The sequence below is a fragment of the Notechis scutatus genome, chromosome 2, assembly GCF_049901735.1.
Source record: "Notechis scutatus isolate UNSWTSFEM ecotype Mainland chromosome 2, rNotScu1.2, whole genome shotgun sequence".
Lineage (NCBI taxonomy): Eukaryota > Metazoa > Chordata > Lepidosauria > Squamata > Elapidae > Notechis > Notechis scutatus.
The window spans coordinates 197,926,464-197,946,725 of record NC_142010.1 but is presented as its reverse complement, the minus strand read 5'-3'; the positions used below and the strand labels follow the sequence as shown (position 1 = coordinate 197,946,725).

Below are 20,262 nucleotides of genomic sequence, written 5' to 3'. Positions count from 1 at the left end.
TTGCAGTTTACTTAATGCAGTTTACATGATTAAACCATAGTGATCACTGTAGTTCACCAGATCTTTTAAAAAGATCTTTCAACCTTCAAAGTAAGCTTTCAGATTAAATAGAAATGTAAAAGAGTGAATAAATTAAGAAAAGGAGTGGCATACAAATAAAGTAAACAAATACATTTATAATGTCCTAATCAAGTTGAAGTTCTGTAGTATGTATATGCTAACCTTTGTCCATGTTTCCAGGAGATGCAGCATTTAAATCACCAAACTGTGAAAGAAAATAAAAATAGCAACTTTTAATACAATACATTATACTAGCGTTTTCCATATCAGTTAAATCCTCTGTGAAATCTAATTATAACCATGCTTCCCAAGAAAGAATATGATTATTTTTATTCACAAATGGAACAATTGCAACACCTTTCCGGAGGGTGAGGGTGTCTATGATAATTCGCTGCAGCCAACTTGCCATGGCCACCTCACCATGACCAACTAACCATAGTCAACTTGCCGCAGCCAACTCATCATGGGACAACTTGCCACAGCCAACTCACTGCTCATAACAAGTCATAACTCGCTTGGAACAAGAGTTACACTAATATCAAAGAAATGGTGGAGTAGAATCATTAAAGAAAGGATGTAAAAATAGGGACAAAATGAAATGTGAATGACAAAAAATAAAATATCTTTATTTTAAATAATTGAACAGTTAAATTGCCCTGTGAGTTGTCCCATGATGAGTTGGCCATGGTGAGTTGGCCATGGCGAGTTGTCCCATTCTGTTCCAGGATGGTTCAGGGATTTCTGGAAGTAAATCCTACAAATTAAAAGTGATTTAGAGCAATGGTTCTCAACCTTTTCTTCACCAGACCCCTTCTTTAAATACCTTTTGTGGCCACGGACCATGGCAATGGACCACCTAACTGCTAACATTTTTTGAGTCTTTGCAGACTCCACATGACAACATCATGGCTCCCCAGGGGTCCACAGACCTTAGAGTAGCTTAGAGTAGGTTGTAAACCACTGATTTACAGAAGCAATCTAGATCTGATTGACTATGACAACAACCAAAGCAAACTAAGTATATTGCAACCCATACCACAAAGCTTTCTATTCTGAAGTTAAATACATACCTTATTTTGGAATGACAAGTTAAATAGTGAACAAAATACTAAAAGAAGCTACATGTATTGCCTAATACTTTGTGAATAAAAGCAAATAATACTTGTTGTCTACTTCTGAATATATTTTCATAATGCACACTCTTCATTTTGACCCAGGAAGCAAGAGTAATAAAGCATATAAAGAAAGGATATTTGCACATTCTTAATGTCTGTGGAATATTAAACATAGTCAAATATGTTGATGCTTCATATATAAGATATATTATTACTTTGTGATTCAAAAAGGAACCTTCACCTTTTCTCAAGTTCTCTTGAAACAAGTTTGTGATTGTAACAAAAATAAAAAATCTAATAATAATCATCTTCAATTTAAAAATGAGTCTTGGGTGACAGAATTTTTTTTTTACTAGGAATGAAAATATTACTTTTTGTTGTTTATTTCTATAGATACAAGAAAATAGTTTTAATTATTTTTTTTACTCTCACTCTCAAACTGCTGGTTAAAAAAAACAAGGGGAAAAGTTTGAATATTTGGCTATGCAAGAAGGTTATAATTTAAAAAGATTTCAGATTTCAGAAATGAGCATAAGAAGATTTCAGAAATTTACACAGGATCTGAAAGGTAACAGCAAAATACTCGATCCAGTATTTAGTGTGAATAAATATAATCAGAACGTACAAACAAAAGAAAATGAATTTCTGTTTCAGTTTTGTACAGATTCGGCTTAACTGAAATTTGATGACATCCATTATATCTAAATCTCAGATGAAAGGAATTTAATTAAAACTGATCCACACTTACCTCCTAGAAAACACATTTACTTAATTAAGTATAACTTAATGAGATAATTACTCCTTTTTGATGCTAAATTATCTGGTAAAGGATTCCAACTGTAGACTGACCTCTCCCATGACTGCAATAGGTGTCTCTCCTGTGGCTTGAGCAACCCGATGTTCAACTAAGTAAAACATATATTCATCATATAACAGACGGATCAGATGAAAAGAACCAAAGCTAGCAGCACTGCGCAGAGTTAAATCTCGAATCACCATTGAGCTATATTAAGATGAAAATACAAATGAAACACATTATCATCCAATAAATATGCCAGAAATTTCCGACACATCCAACATAATTCTAACAATTACATTATTTAAGCCAGGACAGGAAAACACTTTTTTTTAAAGTAAAGTTAGCTTTCTTGTCAGGAAAGAAAGGGGTGTTATACTACATGCTGAAGACTGACCAAGCTAAAGCAAATTGTACGCAGGGTTGTCCTCTTGTTTTCCAACTCCCTCTTTTCTTTGTCTCAAGATTCAGATAACTCTTACCAGATATATCAAATAATTTCCCTAAATGGCTTTTAAATGTGACTAAGGTCTAAATGAATCTAGGTCAGGGGAAGGCGACTATGGCAACTTTGCTACCTGTGAACTTTAACTCCCAGAATTCTTGAGCCAACATAGTTGACCTAGTTGCCCACCCTTGTCCTATGTGAAGGGCCCAGTATGACCTCTTGATTGTTTACCTCTTATTTAGGCATTACATTTAGACGGCACTTTAATAATTATTATATAAATGGCTCATCATATACAGCTGGACTTAACTAGCATTCTTATTATTGGTTGATGGATTGCATCTGTTTCTCTCCCTTTAGAATAAAAATTCCCTTTAGAATAGGAATATGGCTTATAAGCAACATCAACTAAAAAATGAAAACATAACAAATCATATTTGTAAACTCAAAATATGCTTAAATGTTTTCTGTCGGTGGCAATAGCCCCTGAAGTTAGGAGATTAGAAACTGGCTGAAGCAGGCTTCTAGGGTGGTCTTCACCTACTTTCTTTTTTCTTACTTTGGAGGCAATAGAAATGGGTGACTTTAAGCAAAGAACAGAATGCAAATATAGTCCCACCAAGGCTTAATTAGAACAGAAAGGAATGGAGGGAAGAATGCATAAATCGAAGCCACTGCCTGCTTATTGACAGATCTTTCCCTCCCTGCCCAACATTACTTTTACTAGCCATATGGTAAATTAACGAAGATGTACAGCCTCATCTATGATCACGCATGGATGAGAGCTACGATCCAGTTGGTATATACTCAAAAGCACACTGTATTTCTGCGATGTGTGAAAGCAGCTGTGTCTTTTCTTGGGACCGCATACCAGCTAAGTGATTCTGACCAAAGACATGTTTAAAGCAGTTGCAAACAGGTGCTACGGGCCCATTTCTATGCATTTCAATTTTCAAAGCACCATTTGGCCTCCCAAACTCGAAGCACTGCACTACCCTATTGGACTGAGACAAAATATAACCTCTTTATTCAGGGCACTGACCTGTAGAAAGACCACTTTAACAGAAACTGGCGTGCTGCTTTAGGAAAACTAGGTCTTCCTTCATATGGTTTCAGTGCTTGCATCATTACATTATCAAGCCAGGCAGCCCACTGCTCCAGAGTGCTCTGCTGCTGAAGAGTCATCTTGAAATCTGTTTCTAACCGTTGTACCATGTTGTCATCACACTGGCACACCCAGGAAGCCTGCTCCTGTACCAATTCAAAAAAAGTTTTACAGAGGAGTTTCAAGTGCCCGATTTAAATTTAAGTTAAAGGTGCCTAGAAAGGAAAACAATGAGTAAAACAAAAAAAGAAGGAAGAATAAGTACTCGGTGAACAAATCAAGGGATAGAGGACATCTGAATTTTCTTCCGGATAATAAAATAACTCTCAGCATGTTATTGCTCTTCCCTTGTGCTTATTCTTCCCTTGTGCATGCTTGTGTTCATCTGTGTACTGGGAAACTTTGGATAGGTTGTATCTCCTCCACTTGAGGTAATGTGACTTGAATAGAGAAGGGAGACTTAGAACAGAAGTGGGTAACTATGGCGACTTTATGACCTGTGGACTTGAAGTCCACAGGTCTTAAAATAGCCATAGTTGTCCATTCCTGGCTTAGAACAAAGCAGTGAACAGCATTCCAAGTTCAACTATCCATTCCATAGGGATGCAAAGATGGATTTTTTTTCTGGAATCGTTTTCTCAACAGATCCTAGCTCTTGATCTTATTCTTTATTAGAGTTGATGTTTTTTTCCAGCCACTTCTTTCCATACACTAAACACAATCTAAATTTGTTTACTTTCCTCAACCCAATTCCAAGCTCCTTCACATAATGTCTTTCCAACATTCTGTTGATTTGGAAAGGATTGAAAATGGTTTCAAAGGTGGAACAGCAGGAGCAGAAATGGAACTGCTGGACATTGGAATGTTTTAGTAAATGGGTTGTATTTTTTTAAAAAATGGATCATTTCCAATGGGCTGCTAAACATTTTTTTCCTAAATCTTTGACAGATATAGATAGATATAAGTCAAAGATATATTAACATGGATGTTAAGAAACACCCTTCATTGTCTATAAGTCAACAGGTGAAAATCAGAGTGTGGGGGGAGGGGGAGAATGAGCTACAGAAATCTTTCATGAATCTTTTTTTGCAGAAACAAAAGATTATTGTGGCAGATTTCCTCTAGACATTCTCTGGCATCTCTGAAATTCAAATGCAAAGAGGGCTTTTTACAATTTACATTAGGTTTCTTAACCCCACTTTTATTATTGTTTATAAATAACTCAAGGCAGCAAACATATCTCCTTCTTCCCCCTATTTTCTCCACAACAACAACAACAACAACCCTATGGGGGCTGAGATTAATCACTGGCCCAAAATTACCTAGCTGGCTTTCATGCCTAAAGTGGGACTAGAACTCCCAGTCTCTCGCTTTCTAGCCTGATGCCTTACTGACTAGGCTAAAGAATTACATACAAAGCATTCATATCATGTCATACCTGGACATTGGCAAAATCAACACGGTTGAGGTCATTGAGCATCTGGTTAATCTGAGAAGTGTTCTGCAAGACAGCTCGGGCTGCCTGAGCCAGATGATTAAGAGATGTGTATCTTCGCAGAGTCTGAGCAAAGGCACTTACAGCGGCAACCTGCGAAAAATGAAGAAAAAGACCTGATACTCCTATTCTCTTATAAAGCTGGTGCCAGTTAGCAACTTTTACAAATGTTTATCGAGAAATAATACCCAAATATGCCAATATTGTCTTATAAAGAAATCTGATGAGAATATTATTTTTGGAGATATGTGCACATGATAACAATAATGTTAATAATGCAAGTTAAATAAAAACAATATCCATGTCAATATCTTCCCTGCACTGAATCCCTGGCTATTCTCCACACCCAAGCATACAAAGGAAGCACCATCTTCAGAATTTTGTGGTACACATTTGTGCCAGTTTGCTGTGAAATACAAAGAATCTAAAGAATATGGCACTTATGCCATCTAGAATTCTTCAGTAAATATTTGTTAAGAGAGGCAAATCTCCCCTCAAAGACTACTACAGCAACATCAAAAGCTTTTTACCTGTTAGATCACCACTTGAGCAAGTAATTTACATATCTTTGGATGATTAGAGTAAAACAGTATATTACAAGAGCAACCACAGTAAAACTTTGATTTTATTGTCTTCCACTCACATCTAAGTCCTAAAGGTGCTTTTTCAAAAAAGCAATTGGACTTTTTTTTTTTAAGCCATTTCGCTTCTCATCCAAGAAGCTTTTTCACTTCTAAAGAACTACCGAAGAAGCTTAATTAGAGGAGAAGCAAAATGTCTTCAAGACAAAAACTAAGTCCAGTTGCCTTCTGAAAAAGCACCCCGGGGACCATCATGACCTGGATGATTGAGAATCTCTGTAGATATTCACATCTCCGTTTGAATTTCTCCTTCAAATAATGGAATAAATCTCTTGTTTGGCAAATCCATCTGAATAATTTATGGCAAATTGAACAAATTATGTTAATTAGATAGATTCAGGTATAATGAACGGTTTTTAAAAATCCCTTTTCTCAAAGCAGTCTGCTAACCGGAGGTATTACTGTATTTTTAATGTATATTATGCTAGTTCACAAATGTATTACATATATCATACTACATTTAGTGGAAAAATTATATTACATCATTTCTTTCCCATGAACCCTCTGGGGGAGGCTTTGCGTGGACCCCCGACTGGGAATCAGTGATTGAGACTAGAGGTCTCCAACTGTGATAACTTTAAGATTTGTGGAATTCTGGGAGTTGAAGCCCACAAGTCTTAAAGTTGCCACGGTTGGAGACCGCTGATTTAGACATGAGTAGATGAACTTTCTACAGCAAAATTTAAAGAACAGTATAGACTGGCAATATAAAATCTAAAGCAGATTCTATGTGGTTTTTTTAAAGGGTTCTTTTGTAGTATCTTTTTTATTAACAAAATCAAGGAGGTAATGTGGAATTATTTGTGTCTGTAATACCTTTTTTGTTGCAAATGATTTTGAAAGTAAGAGTAACTCTTGGTTTGAATCATTACCTTGGTTTGAATCATTCTCTGGGGAATATTGTTCATGGCATTGGAAAGCCAACCTTCAAGGCTTTTTGCAAAATTGCGAATGGCTTGGGTCAAGGCACCTATGCATGAAAAGTAAGCACACAATAAATGGGGAAAAAAGCCGAGGCATGAATGTATTGACAGATCAATGTCCTTGAATATTACAACTAAATCGTAAAAGGAGAGAGCAAATGCTAATGCATGTCATTAATCAACACAGAAAAGAAATACCACTATTCTAGTACAATATACCTATAGAGCAGAAAATCTTGAAGGCTGCAGTGACTGTTCTCACTGAGATGCTAATCATGTGTCTGTGCTGTGTAACTTTGGATTATAATCAGAAATTCTTAGTATAAAGACCCAATATCAACCTGAAAATATGGGGTCATTTTTGAAATAAAATGTAGATCCCAGATCAGAATCAGTGAATTGTTAATTGTTCAATACACAAAGGAACACAAACACGACAATCTTACTCTGGGCTATATATTATTTCAGGAAGGGATTTGATCCTGCTATGAAGTTAATGTCATTTTTTTTCACTCTTAATTGTTTTTGTGGTAGGAAAGAACACTAATATTTGGATGTGTTCTACGTACTATTCTATAAAAAAGTATTTTTTTTCTGTACTGCACGCTATTATGCATCATAATTTGATCAACGGCGAAAAAAGAATTTGTTTGGTAAACAATACTTTTTACAATGCAGTGTCTTAAAATATATTGTTTGGTTTTAAAATGTAAGCATGAAAAGTAATGCCAAGCAGTCACTGAATATTTAACTATTCTTTGAAAAGAATATAGAGATTTTCATCCTATAACCCAATTCAATAAGTTGTTTTAGGTACATTGTAACATTTTACGACTAATATGATCAGTATTTTTCTTTAAATAGCAAATCTTTACTCTGTCCCTCATCTATCTGAAAGCATCATGTATTTATACATTTATGGATACCCTGAAATTTCCAGAAGTGTATGATATACAGTTGTTTTTTTTTAAAGCATTAGCTTCTTTGTTCCCCAAATCAGAGTCAATTGAGGCTTGTGTATTTAATAGCCACAACATACCAGCTGTTAGGAGGAAAAATGAAAGAAAAATCCAGGAATAGAGTATTCTGTGGAAAGACATGGCAGGATACAGATACAGCTTAGTTTGGTCCTTTCCAATATACGGAAATGAATTACTGTATATGATTTATATGTATAATCAAATGAATTATGTTATTACGTAGTCAAAAGATTATCAGACATACAAACACAGACGAACTTATAACCATGTTTGGGAGAAGACAAGTTCTCCAAAACTATAAAAAATGCATTTAAAAATCTCCAGACTGGAGCAGAAGGGGGACTTGCTCTCTCTGATGGCCTAGTGGAGAAAACATGAATGGCTGCCTAAACATCTGAACAGAAATACTGCACGTCCCTCTGATGTAATTCAGAAATCAGGAAGAAGCCAGTGGTACTTTTTCCAAGTAACAACTTTCACTAAAAGGCACAAGCTTTTGTGAGCTGCAGCTTATCCTTTATTATTATTGTTGATGTTGTTGTTGCTGTTGTTGTTGAAAAACCCAGACCCCTCTTGATTTTTTTCCCTATCATAAATGGCCAAGGCCATTTTTTCCCTATCATAAATGGCCATTTTTCCATCGTAGTTGAGACACCAATCTCCCTTTCCTTGCTACGGAGAGTGGGAGGACTCCCAAGATGGCTTTCACAAGTACAAGAGAAATCTGGCCGTGTGAAATGGCCCATACGAGCAAATGAACTGGCTACTTTCCAGACTCTGTTACAGAAAGTGTGAAAGCCACATTTCCTACATGCACCACAGAAATTACCTCTGTAACGTCATTGTTAAGTAGTAATACAAGACAAAAACAAAAGCTATAATATAAATTAAGAAGAGTAAATGTTAAATTAAGAAGAGTAAATGTTTAATATTGTTTATACTAACAAAGGCCACAGTTATTGTCCACAGAAACCATTCTTTAGAACAGTATGAATATTTGAGAGGCTGAAAGCCTATTAATTTCCAGAGATGTATCTGACATTTGATTTTAAACTGTAACAAATTGCAACGTTAATGTTATATGTTTTCCTTTAAACCAAACTACTTAAATGGATGGCTAGATTAGACTAGAGATTTAGAGATTGTAAGAATAAACTACTTACCCTGGAATATCACATTAGAATGAAGTAGCAGCTGTACCATAATACTTTTATTAGGATTAACTAACAAGTTACAAAACAGCTGCTCATTATTTAAGGGTACTGAAAATAATGTTTTATATAAACACAATACTAAAAATGTTCCAACTTCAAAATTAAATAGCAGAGTAGTAGAAAGATGATCAGGTAAGATAAAAGGTAACAAAGTCAAGACCCATAAAATACTATTTTAAAAAGACAAAAAATACTTTAATAATTAATCATTTCAGAGAATTCCATTTCAAACCAATCCCAAAAATACATTTAGATTTATATGGCATCTTTAGATGAATAGAATAGGCTGGAATGGAATGGAGCAAAGCAGAGCAGAGTAGAATAGAATAGAATACTTTGTTAGCCAAGTATGATTAGAAACACAAGGAATTTGTCTCTGGTGCAGAAGCTCTCACTGTACATACAAAGCAACACAACAACAACAATAATAATACCACCAATAAAAGGGGATAGAGATGAAGATAAGAAGAAAGATAAAATAGATAGTCAGACAGACAGAGATAATACAGGTAGTCCTCAACTTACGACCATTTATGATGCTAAGGAAATATTTGTTCAGTGAGTTTTGCCCCATTTTACAACTTTTCTTGCCACATTTGTTACACGAATCACTGCAGTGGTTAAGTAAGATGGTTGTTAAGTGAATCTGGCTTCCCTATTGACTTTGCTTGTCAGAAGGTTTCCAAAGATGATCATGTGACTCCAGGACCATATAAATATGAGTCAGTTGCCAAATGTTTGAATTTTGATCACGTAACCATGGAGATGTGGCAACAGTCATAAATGGGGGAAATGGTCACAAGTCACTTTTTCCAGTGCTGTTGTAACTTTGAACAGTCACTACATGAACTGTTGTAAGTCGAGGACTACCTATAATCCACACAAGAGCAGGGAAGGGAAAGTTCCTGTCATTTTAGACAAACTTCAGTAGGCAGGATGAAGCCAACAGGGTAGAATTTTTTTTTGGGGGTTAGCGGTGGTGTAGCCTATTCTCTCCTCCCTCCCTCCCTCTCTCTCTTATTTTCAGACACTGAATAATAAGATAAAACAATATGAAAATAAACCAGATGAAACAACTGATTGTTCAGAAATCTTCAGGTTCTAGAATCCCTCCAACTGGGTGGGATTGCACTGGCCCTGAAAGAACAGTCTGCAGTCTGAGGGCTATTTCAGTCTTGCAGGTCCTGCTAGTACTGCAGATGGAAAATGTGGCCAAGATGGCATTTGCCCAGCTAAATCTGAGGGCCAGCTGTGGCCCTTTTTGCATCAGGAGTTACCGGCAACAATAACTCATGTCCTTGTCACCTTGTATTTGGAATGCGTACTTCACTTTACATGGTTCTGTCCTTGAAAGGCAATTTGGTAGCTTCAATTGGTTCAGAATGCCACTGCCTGGAAAGTACAGTAGAACCACACCATTTTTGTAATAGCCTTATACCAGTTTCCAATATCCTTCCAGATCCAGGCCAAGGTCCTGGTTATAACCTATGTAGCCCTTTATGATTCGGGTCCTTATTAGCTCTGAGACTGTTTGACTCAGGTAATAACTTTATATTCGCTCTACTTAAGCCAAGATTCTCTTCCTGTGATAAATCAAGATAGAGGATGCCAGGGAATAGGTCTTCTGGGTTGTCACTTCCCCTCTGTGGAACAGCTTGTCCTCCCCTTCCTGCCACTGCTCCTTCAGGATAATGAGCAGAGTTTAGTGGAAGCAGCTAAATTATGAGAGATAAAGTCTGAAGCCACAAGTGAGTTTTAATTTTTCCTGGTCACTGAATATTGCACATTTTTGCCCCTGATCAGAAGAGGTAGCCACATGCAAATTAATGCCATACATACAAATAAAATAACGAGTTACACTAGAGTGCAACATTGTAAAATGACGAGTGATTTACTATATAGCACAGGTGGACTGATGCTAGCATTTGCAATCACACTTTCATTAGCAATAGGTGAGAAAACAGAATTTTGTTCTCACATTAACAAAGATGACTTTTCCCCACAATATTGCTTTATACACTCTTTTGTCTTTCTAATAGTTTTCACCAGCACTGACATCACATCCCAGATTTTCAAAAACTAGTATTACACTGGCTGCCTCCTACAGAATATATTGTTTAAAATTTGTGGTTTCTACATGCTCGTTTTGTTACTCTATAATTTTCTTATCTTTTATTGTCTAGCACCCTATCAGCTCCTATATAGGTTTCTGGTATATTTAAAAGTCATCATCACCAACAATATTGTTTCTAGCAAGGCATTTCTAAAACAAGAATCTATTGACATTGACAAATATTCCTATAACATTTTGATTGTCTAGAACAGGAATAGAGAGATTTTTAAGCTACAAACTCATAAGCCCTCAAACAATATGGCCAATGTTTAGAAGTTATAGGAATTGTAGTTCAAATCATCTGAATGCAGCAGAAATGTATGATCAATTTGCCAATTGAAGATAACCCTAAGTACAATTATAATATCTTTTGATATTAAATCAAGAGCACTGCTTGGTATACAGAATAATTGTACTTTATTCTATACACCAAGAAGTGTTCTTGATATAATATCAAAAGATCACAATATTGGGGTACAATGTAGACTAGCCTCAGGGGTGAGCTGCTATCAGTTGTCCCCAGTTCGATCAAACCGGTAGCTAATCGGTAACTGTTAGGAATGTAAGTCATGTAACAGCTACTTGGGTTGGAAATATATAAACCAGGATAGACATTTTAATACTGTATCTTTAAGAGCATGCAAAAACTGCAATTGGGTGTGGTTCTGCAAATGGCCATAAGATGGAGCCAGAAACCTGGGTTGTTTAGTCTCAGAAGAGAGTCTCAGTGAAGTGACTGAGTCTCTGTTTCCTTCTGTTGGAAAGAGTTGCCGTTCCTCCATTTTTCCTTACTGACTGTTATTATTAGATTTGATGTAAGTCTGTTACTGAACTGTTTTTGATACTGGACTTTGATATTGGAATTATCCCTGGACTGAACACTGACTGATTTAACTGTGAATTGACTTGGACTGTGTGTGGACTTTGCTTAAATGTTTATTGAAAGTAAAAACCTACATTAACTGTATAGTGTATCTGTGTGCTGTGTGTATATTCAAAACACTTCTCTCACTACGTCTCCCTGTATGTGCTCATTCTCCTAACGGGGAATTACCTCAACAGTAGCTAATTTTATGGCTGGTTTGGTGAACTGGCAAATCCCACCCCTGGCTGGCCCCCGCCTACCCGCCCCACCCCTCCCATGAATCCCCACGTGACCCATTTTGGATCCCAGGTAAGTACAAGGCCCACATGGAGGCTCAGGGAGGGCAAAAAACTGGCTTCCCAGAAGTTTGGAAATGTCAGAAATGGGCCCATTTCCAGCCTCCAGATGGCTTCTGGAGCCCGGGGAGACCATTTTCGCCCTCTTGGAGGCTTGAGAAAAGCCTCCAGAGCCCGGGGAGGGTGTAAACAGCCCCCCCCCCACCATGGTGCAGGAGGCCGACTGGGCCATGCTCACCATGGCCATGCCCACCCAACAACCAGGCAGAGAAATGGTTGCTAAAATTTTTGAAGCCCACCCCTGACTAGCCTCCTTGTGGTGCACCCTGAGCAATGTGACTTTGTCACAGCTAAATAGTCTACACATTCTGGCTGCAGGATCTCCCAGCAAGAAGAAGAAGCAGGAGTACCAAAAATAAAAACAACGGTTAATGCCTTATCCTGTTACACCATACGAAATAAAGGAGAATCACAACACTGTTTTTTGGACTGCAAAATCCTTCACAAAAGAACCTTCCGAAAATAAGGAATGTTTATGAAGCATCATTTTTTTTACTGATTAATACATTCCACATCTGCCAAATCTTTCTCTGAGCATGCGTAACTGCAATTGAAGTGTGCTGGGCTGTCTCTGCACGGATGGTAGATGGCTGTGCTTCTGAAAAAGTCACAGGAGTCTGGAAATAGACAGTATTGTTCCAATGATTTAAAAAAATTGATGTTTTTGTATGCCCTCCCGAGTCCTTTTAAAGGATGTGCACAATACAGCTTTAATTCTTAGCACTCAAATATTCTCCAGTTTTATTTGAGAAAGCTTGCAAGAGAAATAGACCAAAACCAAAATACAAATGGCCTTAATAATAAGGCTTGATGCTGTTAAAATGACTTGGATGTTCAATTTCAACTTCGTAAGTGCACTTTAAGATAGGAAAAGCACGAAAATCAACACTCTCTCTACCCTAGGAGATTCCTAGATGCCACTTTCATTCATTTAAAGAAAGTATAAATTCAACTAAGTAGCTTTTGATTCCAATATTCTAAATGCCATACAGCCACCAATTGTCTGCCCAAATCCCCCGTTGGAAAAAAAATGGCTTCCAATCCTAATTCTCTGCTATAAAAACATGGACTTCCTGTATCTGAATACATATCACAAACCAATGCAGCTACTATTCTTGTTGGCAGGGATGGGTAGATATAATACGAGGCCGACTTCCTCCACCCCACCCGCAAAACTTGAAATCCACTAAATGACTCTGGTACAAAAGATGATGCTTAGAATTGAAGTATATTGTGCTCAGAAACATTTTTGAACACCGAAAGAAATAGTGCTTATAATCCTGCAACTCTGTTGGCTACCCCAAGGTTTTTTATTTTTGCAGATTAATACAGAAAAAAGGGATTTTATTGTTCCTATTGTTAAACCAATGGATAGCCAAAAATTCTTCCAGATCTTTTGAAAAGCATAGAAATCTATTCAAAACAGTGCTTATCTCAGCAAACTGTAAGTATGCTATATGCAAATCCCATCTTTATGTACTTGTGGCCTGATATTCCAACCCAAATAGGTACATCATGCTTGTAGTTACTGCCTACTCTTGGTCTAAGGCAACTGTAAACACCCAATTGTGTACCCTTAAATGCTATGTTTGAGCCTCTGATGTCATTCAGAAGTCTGTTAAAAGAAATGCTTTAATATGAGAAGAATCTTGCATAAGTAAATTATCACTTTCACCAATGAGCACCATTAACAAATAACTGCTGAGACATTATTATGGCTGAAGAGACTATGATCCTGTAAACCTTTTGATAGGAATTGAACATTCCATGTAATATTTTTAGATAAAGTTATATTAGTAGTTGGAACCCTAAAATGGCTTTGAGGTTATGATAACCCTAAATAAAACTCCTTTCATAATATTTTTCTTTTTAAATGCTACTGGGAGACTGTGAGTTCTAGTTCCGCCCTAGGCACAAAGCCAGCTGGGTGACCTAGGGCCAGTCATTTTCTCTCAGCCCTAGGAAGGCGGCCATCGCAAACCATTTCTGAAACCTTGACAAGGAAACTGCAAGGACTAGTCGAGGCAGTTGTCAGGAGTCGACCATGACACAAATGCACACGCACACAGAGAGAGAGAAAGAGAGAGAGAGAGAGAGAGAGAGAGAGAGAGACAGTCAGACAGACATAAGTATCAATTTTAAACAAAATGAAAATTATTCAAATAAGTAAGAATTAAGCCCATTCAAAAAGATAGGATCTGTTTAAGGCCTTTTAAAAGCAAAACAAAAACAAAAAACATACGACTCGCCTTCATTAACAGGAAAGCGCATTCTGGGGAATCTGCTAGGACAGCTACAGCAAGACTTGACCTGATTTGCTGTAAGAGAAGTCTCTAACAACTCTAAATAAACTTCTTCAAATGATCTCAGGGAGCAGAAAGGAGGTGAATTCTATTTGAGTGCCATATAGGGATTGCAAGGTAATAACCAGGGCCTCGTATCTTGCCTCAGTCATGTAATATAATCTCCTTTTGTTCTTCAAGGACAAGTCGGTCTGTTAAATTCTATACTAGTTAAAATTTGCTCAAGGATTGTATCAGGCTTTTGTCAGAACAACAATTGGGATATGTTTTCTTGGGGAGGGGGGAGCAATATTAAAGCTAGTCTTCTCTACTTTTAAGTTTTTTATTGATTTTACAGTTAAAATAGATCAACAACACATACATAAATGCAAGAGAGAAAAAGAAGACAAGAAAGAGAAAAAAATAGAAAGAAAAAGATAGAAAACAGTTTTTAACTGTTTTCTAAGTTTTTTTTTTTACCAACTTGGGATTACTGACCACTATTAAAATGAGGTTAATGGTTTACTACTGGGACCAACTACCAAAGGGAAAGAAATTAATATGGAATCACCCACCTGAATTTTAGCAGACTATTCTGATTATTGTTATGAGGAACTCTCATATGAGACTTCAACATCAGATCAGAGTGTGTTCCTTCTACCTGAATTATTCATGACTATATTTATCAGAGAGGAATATGGATTTCACTGTCCCCATATAATAATCTTTAAAGGAGAAGAGGATCTTACATATACAAGCCAAAAGAAATATTACTGAAAACAAGGGATATGGGGAAGGTGCAGTTCGTTTAGTGACTGTTCGAAATTACAATGGCATTGAAAAAAGTGACTTATGGCCATTTTTCACACTTACAACCATTGCAACATCCCCATGGTTACGCGATCAAAATTTGGGTGCTTGGCAACTAGTTCGCATTGATGACAGTTGCAGTGCCCTGGGCTCATGTGATCACCTTTTGAGACCTTCTGACAAGCAAAGTCAATGGGGAAGCCGGATTCACTTAACAACCATGCTACTAACTTAGTGTGGTTCACTTAACAACTGTGGGAAGAAAAGATAGTAAAATGGGGCAAAATTTACTTAAGAAATGTCTCACTTAGGAACAGAAATTTTGGGCTCAATTGTGGTTGTAAGCCGAGGACTACCTGTAATGCAAGTGAGTGACTGAAGTAGTGTGCGTAAGAAGCCCCTCTTATCTTCTCTGCACCACAGTGTGAAGGACAAGTGGAATTTACTACCGAGAGCCCCTTCAACTGGGGGACTCCATGCATTTTTCTAGAGCTCGCATGCTCAGAGAGACCAAAATGAGAGTTGCTGTTTCTTCCTCTTCCTGCTTCAATGCCAACTGTAACTTTCTATATCTGGAGGCAAGGAGAGGAGCTGGAGTAGTAATGCTCTTATCCTGTTCCTCTTTCAAGAGCAGCAAACCCTGGGTAGGATTAGAACTCATAAGTGTTCCTTTATTTTACTCAATTAGCTTAGCACTTATTAACTTGACAAGCACATACATCAGGTAAATGTCATTATCATCATCATCGGAATTTTTAATCCTGACACTAATCTTTTTTGAATGTATTTTCTCACCAGGGCATATATACACTCATATGTGTACACATAGATAGATAGATAGATAGATATGCCTCATGCACAGATTTACTGAGGAGAAAATCTTCAGGATTAGTTTCAGCAAGAGCTGGCAACCAAACAGATAGACAGGTAGCTGTTGACTTAAAACCACAATTGAGCCTGGAATTTCTGCTGATAAGCAAGACAGTTAAGGGAGTTTTGCTTGCCACAGTTGTTAAGTGAATCTCTGCAATTGTTTAAGTTCGTAAAACAGTTAAGTAAATCTGGCTTCCCCATTGTCATTGCTTGTCAGAAGGTCGCAAAAGGTCATCACATGACCCTGGGACATTGCAACCAACAGAAATACATGCCAGTTACTAAATGTCTGAAAATGGTCACTTTTTTTAGTGCCATTGTAACTTCAAAAGGTCACTAAACAAATGGTTGGAAGTCAAGGACTACTTGCAGTAAGAAAGATGACCATGATATGGGTTTACAGTATGTTTTGTCTCATTCTTCTTTTTCTCTTTTTTGGAAAACCATCTTAATTCATCTTCCACCTGAGAAAATATGATCAACTATTTTACTAGAGTTACCATCATTTGAACTTCATGGTTAACTTTGGTTTTGTGTTCTGTATATGTGCATTTTACGAAAAGCAGTCTTCCAAAAGGTCTAGCTCAGGGCTGTCAAACTCGTATCATCATGGCATTGTCATGTGACATATCACAACTTTTCTTCCCTTTGCTAAACCAAGTGTGGACAGCGCAGGACACATCTGGTAGGCAGGCCGTGGGTTTGACAACCCTGGTCTAGCTCCCCTTGTAAGTCTGCTATATTCATTCAGCTATTCTCTCTTCTCATTTTGGCCAATTATGTGCTGGCCAAAAAGATCACTGAATGGGATTACTTAATTACTTAAGTAAAAGAAAACAGTCGAAGACAAATGTAGCACTGGGGTTTGACAAGCCAATGACAAGGAAAGTGATTGCCTCCCCCCCCCCCCCTTTAATCATTGGTCTGAAATCCATTCTCTTTATCTGTAATGCTACTCTTGAACATCACTTTATGATATGATATCTGGGTGACTTAATAATAGGCTAATTGGGGCTGTATAATACCAACAGTGTAGCAAGAATGAAGGTATTGGTTTTGGATTATGGAAAACTAGTTTCAAGTCCCTAATCCATCCCAGAATTCATTCTCATTCTCAGTTCAGCCAACCTAATAAGTTAATGTTGGGGGACAAAATTAGGAGAAGCACTATGTTCCCTCCTCCCTCCCTCCTTTTCAAAATGCAGGATATAAGTGCAATGAATATTGGGGAGGGAAAGAGTGTCATGTAATATATAATATTTCACTGATATCTGCAGGATCAATTTCAAAATATAACACAAAGGAATTGCAGCTGGATTCAATAGTACTTAAGGTGTAGAGTCTATAATATCTCAACATATATTCCATACTCTTTAATATCTCTATCAAACTGCTGGATGAAGTAATCTGGACAAGGTGCCTGAAAGATGTCAGTGAAACAAAGCTTCCTCTTTTGCCCTCTAATTCAGCAATTTGAGTACACCAATAAACTGAATTGAATTTTGACAACATGGTGCTCAACAATTGGTAGTTTTTTGATAAATTACAAAACAAACAAATAACAGAATGGGAAAAACACCCGTTAATGGAATAGAATGACAACACAGATCCAATTCTTGACTAATTATAAATAACCAGGAAAAACTATCATCTGCAAATTGTTGTTGCTGCTTCAGTTAATATTCATTTAACCTTGTAGATGTCATTCAGATTAATTTTTAGACCACAGCAAATGTTGGTATTTAGCTTTCCAATGTTAAATAATGTTGTCTGTTGCTTTCAGGGGTTAAAACAAACAGAAATTTCATGTGTTTGGTTATAGCATCTCTTCAATTTTAGAACACAGAAGATATCATTGACATATGGACTGACTGTGCTCAGTAAGAACACTCACATTATACGAAAAATAATATGAATAGCAAAGTTTTATTCAATCTCTTTCATAAGTGAAAGAGGTGTACTCTCCTTCGAAGATGGATACACATTTTCTGAATGTTTGTAACAATTACCATAGTAACATTTCTACTGGCTTCAAAAGCAAAATGCTTTATGTTACAGATCCCTTGGAGAAACAAGTGCATCTAACTGAATTACAAAATAACTGTTCATAGAACACAATGAGTGTGCAATTACATCGATTTTTTTCCTCTCAAAACTATTGACTACTACTATTAATGGGATGAAAATTCAGTATTTATTATAGTGCTTGGATAATGTGTTTTGTTAAAACCATAGTAAATCAACTTTCTCAATGGAACAAACTACACTGCATTGGCCTAAATAATTGCCTCACTGAAAAGGAAACTTTCCTCTTAAAAGATTTTTTTTCCAACAGCGGATGGCTAATCAACCTATAATATTTGCAAGCAGACGTTGTACCAATGCTGCATTTTTAAAAGATTGAGAAACTAGCAAAATTAATGGTAAAAGAAAACATCAATGCTATATCTGTGGCAGGGTTGGGATGGATTGAAATACTGAATTTAGATGGGTCACATCTTCTTCTGTAAGTATACTGACACAGATTGTGATATAACCATGCAAGAAGAGAAAGTACAGTTGTATCATTTGCCAATAATATACCGAAAAGCTTTCTTTTGGTGAGAAAGAACTATAGACACATTATGCTATATGCTAGTCTCCTAGTTGAAGTTGGAAAAATATAAAACAAATTTGACATAAAAAACACATATCTATTTGAACCCTCATCTATTTCATAGACCAGGAAAAAAGTTCAAGGAATAGTTCTTTTGTTCCATAAAGCAAAGAATTTGCTTCATGGCACACAAAAAAACCCCAATCCCACAATTTAAATAATATCTGCTAGATGTTGAAATCTAGGTTTTAAAAGAGTTGTCAAACATTTATTACTGTATGGTGTATTTTTCTACACTCCAGATAAAAAATGATTATACTCACGCTAGTTCTATAGCTTTGAAAATCACTCCTAACGGGTTCCTTGGGAGGTATATTAGGCAAAAGATCACCAGAAGGAGAAAAAAAATCCTTACAAGACGTCAGCTACATTCAACTTACTAGGAATAGGTCTAAGGACGTCAGGAATGAGAATCTCCACCAAAGCCTGGTACATCACATGGTCACAGTTACACATCCATTTCAGAATTGACTCATTTTTGCACAGAGTTATCAGCTTTGCTTTCGGAAGTCGACTTTCTATTTCACTCAGATTGCTGGTGTGAACAAATGTATTAAATGAATAAATGAAAATGCATTTACATGAAGATTAAAAAAGAACAATGGATTTCAAAGCTTTTACAAATAAAACATTCGAGATGTCTGAAACACACTTAGTTGCCCTGCGACGTTTTGTGCTGTAATGGCTGATACATGGCCTCCATAGTTTTAACCAAGCTGCACAGTTTTATGCAGCAGTGATCAAAATGGGCTTTGAATTTGGAATCATCCCATGAGAAAATAACTTGGTCCTATTTGCAGAAAATAAAATGATGTGCATGCAACTATATGCTGCAGTCCTCATAATAAAATGAAACTTTTTATTTTAATAATTTAAAAGCCAACATTCCTTTGGATGTACAAGGTAGATTTTGTTTTGTTTATTTATAAACCGAATACCCAAGGTCTAAAGTAAATACTAACCTTGGCTCAGTGATAGTAGTGCCATCAGTTGTGGTTGAGGGAGAATAGCGCCAAAAAGTCTGCCACAATTTTTCTATTAGGCTAAACTGAAGGTTCACTACAACATCCAATATTGCCTGAAAATCCAAAGCAAATATGGGTTTGCATGTTGTCTTTATTTAATGATAAATACTACGGCTGCAGTTTATAAGGTAATAAACCCCAGCAAGCTCAGTGGGACTCATTTCTGAATAAAAAATTTTCACACAGCACAATTATGCAGTGGTTGGGTCATTTGATTTGGTCATTTTCATAAAAAGACTTATTACATGGCATTCACAAGGATTAGCCTTATAATAATTTCTGATATGAAGAATATATATATATATATAAGAAAACAAATATATATATATATATATATATATATATAAGAAAACAAATATATATATATATTTTCACGGGTATTTATATGTATGGTATTTAGGTTAATATTTGGGTTCTTTTTAATCGTGTATGTTCAAGCGTTAGGCACACGATTAAAAACAACCCAAAACACAAGCCTGAGGATGGCAGATGAGATTCTGCCAAA

The 20,262-nt window shown here is 36.6% G+C and overlaps 1 protein-coding gene across 4 annotated transcripts in view; it reads right to left on the bottom strand.

The window, feature by feature from the left end:
• The window catches only part of RFX3 (regulatory factor X3), a 176,116-nt gene that overhangs the window by 7,890 nt on the left and 147,964 nt on the right, over nucleotides 1–20,262 (bottom strand). For all 4 annotated transcript variants that reach the window (XM_087957766.1, XM_026671675.2, XM_087957765.1 and 1 more), the window contains 7 exons: nucleotides 19,695–19,810; nucleotides 19,113–19,267; nucleotides 6,533–6,630; nucleotides 4,963–5,112; nucleotides 3,462–3,670; nucleotides 2,025–2,178; nucleotides 223–265 (listed from right to left, as the gene is read on the bottom strand). In XM_087957766.1, the coding sequence (XP_087813892.1) occupies nucleotides 223–265; nucleotides 2,025–2,178; nucleotides 3,462–3,670; nucleotides 4,963–5,112; nucleotides 6,533–6,630; nucleotides 19,113–19,267; nucleotides 19,695–19,810 (925 nt within the window). The remainder of the gene's footprint in view (nucleotides 1–222; nucleotides 266–2,024; nucleotides 2,179–3,461; nucleotides 3,671–4,962; nucleotides 5,113–6,532; nucleotides 6,631–19,112; nucleotides 19,268–19,694; nucleotides 19,811–20,262) is intronic.